Genomic DNA, 13,151 nt, shown 5'->3' on the forward strand with positions numbered 1-13,151 from the left:
AAAAGTAAGAAAAAATCCAATCTCCTCTCACTACGTGGTAATTTTTATATCTATTTTCGTATAGGCTGCAATACCTTTACATATTCCATAAACTGCAGTATCTAATTTCTAGTTACAAAAGGGAGTGCTAGTCTTTATGAGAAAATTCCTACATTCAAAGTAACACGGCTGCTGATTTATATTATAATTTGCATAGAATAAACCCATTTTACAAAAAAAAAAAATCTTGGCACAAGCCTGATTAGTAGAAAATAAAGTTGCAGCAGATTCACAAGTGATAGGATGCAAACAAATGGCCTCGAGGTGCATCAGGGGAGGCCCAGACTGGGCAGGAAGACGTTCCTTGACGGAGGGGGGCTGGTGTTGGAATGGGCTGCCCAGGGACGTGCAGTCCTCAGCCTTGGAGGCATTTAGGGCAACAGCAGGATTCAGAATTTAAAAACCAGCACTCCTTTTGTGTCCCAAAATGCACTTTCAAAGTAGCGTATCTTTATTCCCTGCAACACACAGCATGTTTTTTTAAGCTTGCTCTGAGCATCACAGCTGACAGTTGGCTACTTATACTGCTCTCATGCCACAAGGATGTTTACTGTACTTCAAATTCATACATTTCAAGCAGCAGCTGACAACGTCGGCCATGAGTCGCTCCATTGATATGGTGATTCCACTCCTGCAGCAAAGTAAATAACTCAAAGTTAAAAGCCACCCAGGACAAGCTCTTTCTAACAACATAACACTGTTGTAGCATACCATCTTCTTTTCTAAACTGAAGTATCTAAGATGAACGCACAGATATCAAAATACTTTTTAGAGTCCTGAAGGCACGCTGAAACTGGACCTACTTCTCAACCCCTACTTTGGGTGGAAAGGTATCTGATGAAAGATGCCTTTGGGCTTCATCCTGCCTCCAACATGCGAAGCCTGCAGGCTGCCTGCCACAGCTCACACGTGTATTGCTGACGTTCCAACTTGCACAAGTGCTGAGATTTTTAATTTTTTAATTTTAATTTTTTTTTTTTTTAGAATTTTAGAATTTCCTCTGCTCTCTGCTTCATTCCTCGGATTATCAAAGATGAATGTGGACTACAGACTCAAGTTTCCAAAGCCAAGAAAGAGCCAAGAAACTGCAAGGAATTCAGAAAGGAAAGACTAAAAGAAACAAAAGTGCATAGCTAGGACAAACTACAACTACACATGTGAAATATAAAAATTTAAGAGCATTTGAGGGGAATAGTCGAGAAAAATGGGATCTAATCAAGATGGTAGAAAGGAGGAATAATAGAACTACATCAAATTACTTCAGTATCACAGTGAAGTTCTTAGTGGAAATATCCATCACGTACAGAGCAAGAGGTGGCAGAGGTCAGCAGCACAAAGGGTAACACACCATGCAATTGCTGAAGCTACTAGAGAAGGGCCAGCATCTCGGCCACGTGCAGGAGCTGTACCCTCCAGGCTACCTGAGCTCTTCTCCTCTTACTGCTGTTTTTATACTAGCTCCAGGCTTTCCAGCCTCTCTGCTTCTGGCCTTAACACGAGAAAGGAACGAGGCCTTCTGCTTCCCTGCATCTTATACCTGTTACGACAGGAGTTCACCTCCCTGCTTTTTGTTATGTCAGAGAAGGCACAGGGACTGTTAGGTACAGAGCCTGACCGGCAGATCCCAGTGTTCTTACACACGCCGGCTGTACTCAGTGACAGCACTGAAGTGTCACTGCACACAGATGGCTGTGTAACACCCTGGGCTTACTTCCACTCTGCTGCTGTTCAGTAAGCCAGCGACCAGCAGCAGGCGGATGGGACAGGACAGCTTTATGACCACAGGGAGAGTAATTACATCTTTTGGGGGGCAGTTTCATCAGCTGTGTTTTCGGATGCAAATACATATACTGCATTGGCCCATTTTATACATCTTTTATTTTAGGTAAAGGATGTCCCAGGCCTTGCCCTTCCCTGCTTTGTTCAGTTCCACACTACAGCCATCCTCCCTGGCGGGGCTTCTGTTCTGCGTGCCCTGAGTGCCCACCTTGTGCTCCCCACCAGGAGAACAAACTGCATCCCACGTCTCCTGTAAGTCCCAGCATTAAGCTACACTGTGCTATTACACTCCATGACACACAGAAGAGAACATGGAGCAGGATGAATTTATTTTTAAAAACAAGGTGGAAAATGAGCACTTCTTGTTAACCACACAAGATGTAGGCTCTGCAACTATGGATTAGCAAATATGCTTGCAATTAGGATGCAAACGGAAGACTCAAAGCCCACGAGCAAGCCCTCTATCTGTGAAACTCGGTACTTTAAAGCAAATGTTCTTCAGTTTTAAAGCCAGTAACAAGTTTTAGTGCTGTAATACACAAAGCAGCCCTTCTAGCACTAACAGCCCCCTAAATTCAGCTGCACTACATGTGAAGCCTCAGTGGCTGGCTCCGCAAGTATAACACACCTCTGGAGCTGCCTTAACACGTACTTGGAGATTATTATAAACTGAAATTGAAGTTATCTGCAAACCAGGGCCAAAGTTCGCGGATCTGATTCTCATACTTCAAACACTTTTTTCAATTGGCAAAGAAAACAATAAGCAGAGGAGAGATCTGATGTATAAACTGGGTTTTTTTTCCCCCGGGGAAACTTTCCAGAACAACAACGGCTCATCCATGCCATTAAGTCCATTTTAAGCAGAGTTCTGAATCTACTCATTGCTTTGCTCCCTTCCTGTACCTGCTCTGAGGTGCCACCTGTCTGAGGTTGCAGGGCCCTGGATATTTGCAGACACTAATTAATTCTGGGCATTTGTGTTAAGCTAAAGAAATTCTCAATCGAGTTTATTAAAATGGAGATTACTTTTGCTTCAATTGATGCCAGCAAGAGGACACGCTGTTCTCTAGAAAAGCAGGCCAGACTTAAGCACCTAATTTTAGATACTGCCTTATTAGGGACACAGCCGTGTTTGCCCTTTGAGATATATCACAGTTTCAAGTGTTTAACCTCCAAACTAATCTGCTGGTACTGCACCAGGCTCTTTGTTTGCAGGGAAAGCAGTCGCTAAGCTTCAACACCTCATTCCTTGACAAAGGGATCAAGATGGACTGAAAAGCTGGGCTAAACTTCATTCCTAATTAGCCAAAACAGGCTGGATCAGAGTCTGTATGCAGCAGTTAATGAAGCAGGTGGTAACATCACTAGAAGAGCAAAGAGAGGACTAGCTGTCTGCTTCCTTGGGCTAAAACAGATACACTGCATTATCATATGCTTTTTCTTGTTTTATATTCCATAGTATTTTTATTTGGGGCTGGGAAAGTGAGATTTTGATGTTATTATAATGAGCTTCTATTGTCCTAGCTAAGAAAAGCATTCCCTTTCTGCTTTCCATACATTCTGGTTCAAATCAAATTACTTCAAACGTTAAGTTCTTGATTTAATTTTGTGGGAGGTACAGAATAGGAAACTCTGTAACTGTTAGATATGCAAAGTGGAGGAAAAAAGGAGAGAAAGAGAACAATTCTTGCCATAACATGATTTCCGAAACAGAAACAAAACCCAAACTCGGGTCATAAGAAACAGAAGATCCAATCTCAAATATTTTCTGGTGTTCTCAGCAGCTTAAGGCAAACGTGTTACTAAAAAAGATGGGTTTGTGTGTCGTGAAGGAGTCAGTCACTTAAGTTATGCTGTCAAAAGAATTTGGTATTTCTTCTGCTTGGAAAGATACTTTAGGTTGGACAGCCTTTAATTAAACAGACCTTCAAACCAAAGCAAACGATGAATAAACTAAAGCTAAAAAGAACCCTACTTACAGGAGTACTGCTGCCATCTCCAAGGGCCTCAGAAGTTTATGTTCTCAATCTAACTAAATGAAGTCTCTTATACAAAAGTGAGTGTGGCATTTCAGCTGTTCATATTTAAACCTTTTACAAAAACGAATGTCTTGAAAGTACGGAGACGAGAAACCCAGACTGCTGTGATTAATTTATATAAAGTAATTAAAGCAAAACAAGTGTGTAAAGTGTCAGATCAACTGGAGTAGGACAGCACGTGCTCTAATGTGTGTTGATCAGCTCCTGGTGGGGACAACTCACGTTTCAACAAGATGGGATGCATAGAAGCAGCACTTTTGAGAGGTAACTGTAAAGAAACGGTTAGTAACAGTAATTCCACATGGTACCAATTTCACACCCGTGGCACGTACTGCCTTTTCAATTGAAGGCTAATAAGCCACTAATTGTGACAAGAGGGGCACTGCGTTTGCCAATTAGCCAATTAAATTGCCTAGTAGCCTGCAAATCAGCAAGATGAGTCAAATTGGAAAAGCTGAAAGTGAGAAGGCTCTGAAAATACCGTCTGAATAACCAGGCCGTTCTGAGCAAAGTGCTACCGCTGCAGAGAGCTGAACCACTGGCGGACAAACTGAGAGGGAAGCCTCAGCGGGACTGAACGGACCCGAAGACCCAACTCTACCTGCCAGCCAAGTAAAGAACACTACCAGGAACACAGAGCAGATACTGCAGCAGCAGGCTGATTGCTCGGAGAGTCTACAGGGATAGATGCAACATGGGACAATAAAAAGTGAGTTTGAAGTGTCTAAGAAAGTTGTGAAAAAGGAGAAAAATGACGACAAATTTCAGCCATAGTATGAGATAGAGTGTTAAAGTGAAATTAAAAAGGCAAGAATGAGCTCATCTAAAACGTGATTTATTTTTACTTATTTATTTTTAAACTTTTGCAAACAGGTTCCAGGGCTCTACATTAACTCTTTCCCTTTGGACAGGGAAAAAGCAGAACTGTGCAAGAACGCATCTTAACTACATATAAATCGGCAATCAAGATAGATGTGGAGGAGAGCTGGAACTAGCTTCCTGAAGGGCACAGTAGATACACTGCAAAAAAACCCAAACCAACAAAAAACCCACCAAAAAACTGCTTAAATGCCAGATGTTTGTGGTTAAGAGAACATGTAGATGTAAAATACAAATAAGATATCCCAGTAGATGATAGCTGTTTGACTGGAAGTTAAGCAATCTGGGCAAACAAAATACATTAATGTAAAGCCCTGGTTTACAACGTTTGTTAACAATTACTTGCAAATAAACCAAGTGCCTTTCTCACTCTCAAACCAACTTTCAGATCATTTCAAAAGCAACCAGGCTATAGAAATAATTAAAGAAATAGGTAAAAACAGAACAGGTACTACAACGTAAAGGAAAATAGAAGTATCTGGTGCATAACTCACCTTATTAGAATGAACTGGCATATCACATATAGAGCACAGATGGGGATAACCCTTCGGTAAGAATCCATGGAAGTCTTCAATATTGCTATTTGGAGGAGCACCTCTCTTTTTCTCAAAGAGAGATCTCTCGGGACCAGGGCCACGACCCATTCTGTCATACTCACTGTCAAATTTATGATAGTTATGCGAAGTCTCACCATAGAAAGATTCATCCCTACACCTTTCTCCATCTCTCAATCTGTCATCTTCATAATCCATTCTGTCATAATAACCAGATTCTTGAGAACGACTTCCATGGTCATAGTCAACTACCGGGTTGAGACTAGGACCACGATCATCAAAGCTATCTCTTCTAAAATGCCTTTTTTCTTCCCAATCATCCCTAGGTACTCTGTACGGTGGTTCCCGTGTGGATGATCTGCCATCTCTACCATAACCTTCTTCAGCTCTCCTCCTTTTAAGTTGTAGAAGGATCTGAGGCAAGTTTTCAGGAGTGATCTTGTCCTCGGGATAGCGACTCAGTTCATCTAAGTCTCTAGCAGACAGACCAAAGCTGGCCAAAATGTTAGTGGCCTGGTCTGCATCTCCACGGTGCTGAGAAGACAAAGGGAGCGGACCTCTACTTCCAATGTTAAATATAGACTGCAAATTATGGGAAGAGGTACTACCAGAAGACAGTGCACTATGAGATCCTTGTTGGTTCAATGAAGAACTCATTCCAAGATTCATTAAGCTAGCAAGGCGTGCAGTACCCTGGTTCATCCTTCCAAGAGATGCTGGCATATTTAAAGACTGGGTAGCAGCAGCAAGAAGGCCTATTCCTGCAGAGAGCTCACGCCCATGACCTTGTGAATCCCTACTCAGAGATGACTGCTGGAATGACTTGGACATTGTAGAGCTATAGCTTGTCTACTTTACGGATCAAAATCTTTGTTTGTTTGTTTGGTTTGGTTTAAGATGGCTGAAAAGAAAGCTCGCACTACAAAGCTAGGCAAACTTCACTTCGAAAGCGGTAACGCCAAGAAAGAGGATCAATAATGACTGCAGATCTTCTTCAAGCTGAGAAACACCAGACAATTCTGTAGAAAAACAAGCAGTTTTAGTCATAAATCCCTTTAAACAGATGCAGTTTTAAACTTATGCATCATGTTGATCTAAAACATTAAAGATCTCAATCTTATAAGGCTTTCATCATATAATAAAACAGATACAAGAAGTACCCAGAACCTACAAATATTGTTTCAGATAAAAATACAGCAGTATTTCCTATACATACTACCACTCTTCTACAAAACAAACAAACAAAAAAAATAAACAAACTACTTTCATACTGAAGACAAGTGAATTTCAGAAGTTTGGGATGTCTAAAAGCATCTAAAGCTTACTAGCATATAAGCCCTGACCTCTGTTTTATGGCTTTCTTTATAACCTGCAGTGCTGCACTACACTCTGTGAGAAGACCATAAAAAAACCTTCAGTGCCCAGAATCAGAGATGACTTTGGCATATAACACACACTTGAAAATGAAACCTATACCACCACAGGATAGGACGAAAGGAAGTTAAAAGCAATTGAAGTTTGGGTAACAAGTTTCTGCTGTAAGATCTGGTAAACAAGACCAACCACAATATTTCAATCTTTATGCAGTTAAAAATCAAATTACCGATGTGAAGATAGATGTGAATAAGAAAAACAAGTTTCAAATTTTTCAGGAAGTAAATAAGACCTCTTGCTCAAATTGCAGTTATACGGATAGCAGCACACAGGAAGCGAATCTTTACTGTTATACTGCAGCTGTGACATCAGCCCGTACCTTCAGACCTCAAGCTAAACAAGGTCAGGCTTATTTCTGGGCTGGGAGCCCAAGGGAAACCTGCAGGAAGAGACCTGGGAGTCAGTAGATGGCACTGGGCCCCATGCAGCCCCGCAGGCAGTGGCAGCTGTGGCTCTTGTTGCTGTGCTGCTCTGCTTCGCTCCCGGCACTTCTGGTACCGTGACACACGTGGCAGTTAAAGATCCTAGCCAGCACTCAGGAGATGTTTATCCACCCAGTGTCCTCACTCAGACATCCCAACCTAGCGCTCAAATGCCTGATTTAACCGCATTTATTCCAAGTTTGTAGCAGTATATTTTATAGGCTAATGGTTGTACGTCAGAAATTTGTTTTAATGCAGAGCAGGAATAAGCTGCGATACTTTACTTCCTTCCCTCCCATAGTCCTTCAGCCCTGGGACACAGACACAAAATACAAAGCAATCTGACACACATGAAACCATTCCATGAGGGACATGTTGTTCTTGTACCCCTGATGCAATAAAGTCCTTCCAAATCTCCGCAGACATGTTTTGCTTTTGCACTGCTCCTCAGTTCCTTATGGCTTAAAGAAGAAACAGGCAGAAATCACACAGCTCCAAACAAAACCAGCTCCTAAGAGCAGGCACTTTAGGGAGGAATGGAAAGGGTAAAACAAAAGCAAGGATTTTTCCTTGAAGAGTCCAGTTGTGCAGAAGGCAATTTCTCTTGTACTGGAAACAAGGAAAAAGGTCAAGGTTACGTGTGCGCCTCTAGCCCAGCTGCCTGCTCAATTCAGAGCCCTGTTCCAGCACTGCATAAAGCTTTTCCACTTTGTTTTCATTCCGCTGCAAAGCACCTCCCATTTCCTTCTCATATTACACACAAAAGTAGCACTGTTACGAAATTACACTTCCATGGAGAAAAATAATGACTACTGCAAGAGAAACAGCACCCGCAACCTAGCCAGAATTCCCTGAAAATGTCTGCCTTACTCAATTTTCTGTACATTTTGTTGTTGGTACCTTTAAACCTATATTTCACATGTGGGTATAAAACCCACATATTTTGGAGTTACCTCCTAGCAAGTTTAATTGTGCAGCATTTGGTTAAGACTGAGATTGAGAAACATGGGATGAAAAGAAGTTCTGAAGTATCTGAGGCAGAAGACACAAAAGCACTGCAGAGAGCTGCAGAGGGAAACGGCGAAACGAGAACAGGGGAGGCAGAGGCAAACGCTGAGCAGGCATCCAGGACAGCTGAACATCCTGAGGACTAACAAACAGCATTTCAGGACTGCTATAAAAACCAAGAGTTAATTCAAACGAGAGAAGACAGTCATATCCATCCAGCATCACGTGTTGTCTTACATACAGCTGGTACTCTTCACACAGCTCCACAGTCCTTACTCCATCTCTACGCAAAACTTCCTCCTCTTTCTTTCATGCACTCACAGAATGGTGTGAAACCAAACTTAACAGCCTCTTCATCAAGCCAGGTGTTGCAGAGCTTTACAAAGCAGACCGTCACAGCGAGGCAGCAGGCAGCCCTGTGGCCAGGCACGGCGTGTCCTGCTGGTAAAGGACTGCACAAGTCAGGATTTTGCTCTATCAGGAAAGTTCTCTGCTTTCCAAAACAACCCTTTCTCTTTGAACAGATGCTCGTTAATCCTCTTGTCACAATTTTCAATTGGCAGCTCATTGTCCACTGCTTTGCAGAGATTACCAGAGAACAAAACCTAACAGCCCAGCCTAGCACCGAACTGGGCTGCAGAGCCTGATTAGATGCAGGGCTGCGACCACACGGAGCTGCACAACCTCACCTGCACAACCTCACCGTGCTGCTGCAAAGCCCCGCAGAAGAAAGAAGCAAGCAGGAGAAAAATAAAAACAGGAAAATGGGGGGGACAACGAGACAAAGAAACAGAGGCAGGCAGTCTTATGGAAAAGCACGAAGGAGAACACAAGGACACCTGTGTGCTGGTGACCGATTCTGGTGTCAGCAAGCCGAGAGCTGGAGTTAGGGAAACTTCATCTGAGTCATTTACCCAGGGTTAAACATCTGTGACATAACTCCCTGTTCTGTCACATCCCCCTTCAGCTGCTGTGCTCCACTCACAACCATCCCCACTCTCTCGGATCGGAAGTAGGAAACAAATGAAGGCAGAGGAGAGGGCTAAAAATCAGACTGAAGAACTTTAACTCCCACGTGGTCAGGTTTGTGCACCGATTGCTTAGGAAGGATCTCACATCAGCATCCAGCAGAGAGAAGCTCCCAGCAGCCGAGGTCTGCTGGCTTTTAAGCAAGGGTGCCATCAACTGAGTCCCAGCAACAAGATGAGTGCGGCTGAACAGAGCCATCTCAAGATCCAGATACGATTTAGCTCAGCTGAAAGTATTACACTAATTGCTCTTCACGTAATTTCAGCTACAACAGGAACAGACAGGCTTTCAGACATACATTTTTAAGATCTGTGGTCAGAAATTTGGACATAGCGAGATTTGAAAATATGAAGCTACCCTGAAATAAGTTTAAAGCCAAAGCGTTAACAGATTTCCAGACAAATGTGGACAATGATAAAACTGTACCTGAAAGTTGCACAAGAGCTTTCTGTAAAGGCAGACAACAAAAGCAAGGGATTTGAATCCTACAGATACACAGCTGCCAAATGGAGGCCCAGGTAAGGCCTAAGGCTGATTTCTCAAACACTACGGAATGACTTTGTTTTTTATGGCAAACTGATTACTCCCAATAGAACTAATTGAGTTCTGGTTCCACATAAATTACTTTTGTTTCTCACAAAGTTTGGGCCCCAGGTTCTCACACTGGCCATCTTAAATGACCACCTCCTCCTATTCCTTCCACCACCCCGTTCCTTCACTATGTGTGTACACATTCATCCTGAACTCCTTAATTTCTAACAACACATCTTTTACCCATTTTTCTTCCACTACTTATAGAAAAGTCTCAAAAATGAGAAATGGCGTTGACTTTCTATTCAGTTTCACTTTCACTTAAAAAAAAAACAAGGTTTGATTAAATTCAGTGTGTTTTGAGTAAATCCACCTACAGTACAGTCATGAAGTAATTCAGAAGCTGAAAAAGACATCCTCAGTTCGCAGCAATAAGACTTTTGAAGAACGTGCAGCTTCGAAATGAAAGTCTCAAATAAAGTTTCCCCTCTGAAATCCTCACTATTCAGACCAAGAGGTGCAGATTTTTCCTCTCCTGGAGGTGTTACTCACAGTGCAGCCATTTGTTTTGCAACAACTTCCTCCACCATGGGAGAAGCCGCAGGTTTCTCAGCAAACCATTCACAACACGAAGGCACAAAGGTTATCTACAGGAGATCTGGAAGTTACAGATTTAGACTGAAAGCTGCCCATGTTGCTCTGTGATATAGCAGTAGTGAACACAAGGACCTGCAAGGAAATTGGACGCAGATGTTTTCCGGCTGCTGAACCACCAAAGCACTGATCCCAAGCCGACAGGAATCATTTCAGCTCGGACAATAAAAGGCCACCATTTTTCCAAAGGTAAAGGAGGAAGATCAAAATGCCCAGCAGCTTCACATGCAGAACACAGAGATTATCACCCATTTCAGGTATCAGCATCCAGAGTACTGCAGCAAGGACACAGCGTTTTATGCTGAAGTGATCTTCAAAGGTTATGACCTTGAAAGAGTTCAGCAGCACGAGTTCCATGGCAGCACGCACTGTGCTGGGCAGCTCAGCCAGCCCTTACGGCCTTGTGGAACAACTGAAACTGCCCTGATCCTTAGGACTACTTTCAGCTTCATCTCAGTGAGTTGCCGGATCAGAGGAGCAGGTGGTAATCTGAGATCTGAACTTACTGTAACAGAAGACTGCTTCAGAACAGAGAAATTACACATGAAAAGACGTGTTTCTAAGAGGGAAATTAACTGCTTTAGCAGTTAAGACATCCTAAAGAACTGACCCGGTTTCTAACACTTGAGTGCACAACAGAGCACTGTAACAATAAGATGCTGAGCTCCTATTTCTGCTCACTACACAATTCCATCAACTCAAGCACCCCTTTCTGTATAAAGCTGCAGAGTGCACTTACTCCCTTACACAAACAACAGAAGCAAACAAAGACCTCTGGAACGCCACAGGAAGAGTAAAGGAAGAAGTGTATCTTAAGAAACAGAAATACAAGCGGCCAAAAGACACAGAATAAAAGCCACCATGTGCACTGACCGCTCCACGAACAGGCCGTTACCTCTACAGCTGCCATGCACTCCTTCCTGCTCCTGCAGCAATCGGTGACTATCAGCAGCAGCAGCACTACACACAGGTATGGCCTCCAGCACTGCCTCACCAAGCTGTGCCAGCAGTGGAGCTCTGCAGAACAGAACCATCTAGGATCCCAGGCTGGACACTCCGGTATCAATGACCACATGCCCACGCTCGTGTCAAAGGAGGCGGTTCCTTTCATTCTCAGCAGTTTTGCAGATAAACACTCTCACAGGCAAGGCACATACTGTCACCATTTTCTCAAAGTAGGCAGATCAAACCAGAGAACAAGAACAGCATTCTAACAGAGAACTAATTATCTTTTTTTTTTTAACTTCTGTATTTTGTTCTGTTAAGCAATTATAAAGCCTTCTGACTAATCAACGAGTGAAAGTCTGCCTGCAGGCATTTCAAGAACTGGGATAAAAGAGCATTCTTTCCCAAGCAGAACTGTGCTCCTGATGGCAGAGATGCATTCTAGCTGCAGGCGTGCCCAAAGGAAAACCTTCCTGTTCGAGTTCTGGCTGCACAACACAGCACGGAGAGCCCTGCACAGTGTGTTAGCTGAGAAATACAGTGGGGGATTTGGTATTAAGACTGAGAGCACTGAGAAAAAATGCAAGCAGCAAAGAGGCTGCACCAATATGTTCATAAGTTAAGAGGCTGAAATAAAATCACTTCTCTGCAGCTTTGCTTACAACAGCTACCTTAGGGCTGCCCCAGCGTTCAGCTCGGTGTGTGTGCATGGCAGCGAAGGGCTGCGTGCAATATTTGCTCATTTCTCACTGAATTCATGAGCATTTTTATGGGCACGCACAAACACCGGGGATTGAAGTTTTCAGAACACAGAAACTTCAGAGAGCTTCTCAAAACAGGCTCACAGCACTGCAACCAACATCAGAACCATAAGCAAGAGATCTTTCCTCTGAAAAAGAAGATATTTGCACTCTGAGTTCATCTCCTTGCCCAGCACAGGACAAAGGGCAGGGATACTGAGCACACACAGGTCTCGGTTAGAATCACAGAACCACCAAGGTTGGAAAAGACCTAGAGGATCATCCAGTGCAACCATCCACCTGTCACCAATAGTTCTCAGTAAACCACATCCCTCAACACAATGCCTAAATGTTCCTCGCACACCTCCAGGGTCAGCTCCAGTTGCCAGCATCCTCGCTCACATCCCGTTATTCCATATCATTCACTCACAAATCACTTCCTGCATCTCCGAATACAATTCTAAGACAAAAGTTCATTAGCTTCAGAACTGAAAACGTTAACATACGGTTTGCTACGTTCTGAAGAGAAGATGCTTGGGTATATTACAACTTTTAACACATTGTGCTCCAAGGTTCACAGGGATCGAGCAGTACTCTCAGCAGTGCAAAAGTCTGCCACCGTGCTCGCAAGGCACAGAGCTGCGGGGAGCTCACAGTGTCCAAAAGGAGCAGCTCTGTGCCCATTGGGGTTGGGGAAGCAGCGCACCCCCCCACCCACACCCCGAAGAACTGGGAGATGGATGGAAAGAAGAGCCCTGTTGGGTGGCTGAGAACAGCACCGGATGATCATCCCAAAGGGACCGAAAGGAAAACGGCCACAGACTTCGGATGGATTTTTCAGCTTCCACTCCGCAGCACAAAGGCTCCGTCGGAGCAGCGCGGCAGCCGAGGCTCACAGCCGGTTCTGACGTTTTATTTTAAACACGCTGCGTGCGCACAGCGCGCTATGAGCGCGGCACCGCCGCGGCGGCTCGTAACCGCAGCGCCAATTACACGAAAGTGAAACTGAATAGAAAGAGCGCTTCCTCCGCCAGCCTCCTACGGCCTCGCGCGTTGACTAGCTCCGGATGAACCGGCCGTTGGGGCACGGGACGCCCG

General features: G+C 43.8%; 1 protein-coding gene across 4 annotated transcripts in view; it reads right to left on the reverse strand.

Moving 5' to 3' along the window:
* The window catches only part of MATR3 (matrin 3), a 26,901-nt gene that overhangs the window by 11,865 nt on the left and 1,885 nt on the right, over nucleotides 1-13,151 (reverse strand). The window contains exons 1-2 of one of the 4 annotated variants that reach the window (XM_019620341.2): nucleotides 11,264-11,293; nucleotides 609-670 (exon numbers count right to left, since the gene is read on the reverse strand). In XM_019620341.2, the coding sequence (XP_019475886.2) occupies nucleotides 609-670; nucleotides 11,264-11,278 (77 nt within the window). In that variant the 5' untranslated portion in view covers nucleotides 11,279-11,293. Of the gene's footprint in view, nucleotides 1-608; nucleotides 671-5,230; nucleotides 11,227-11,263; nucleotides 11,294-13,151 lie in introns of those variants that run through there. The other 3 variants (XM_010718860.3, XM_010718859.3, XM_010718861.3) reach the window with 3 other exon arrangements.

This window comes from Meleagris gallopavo, chromosome 15 (genome assembly GCF_000146605.3).
Source record: "Meleagris gallopavo isolate NT-WF06-2002-E0010 breed Aviagen turkey brand Nicholas breeding stock chromosome 15, Turkey_5.1, whole genome shotgun sequence".
Taxonomy (NCBI): Eukaryota; Metazoa; Chordata; class Aves; order Galliformes; family Phasianidae; genus Meleagris; species Meleagris gallopavo.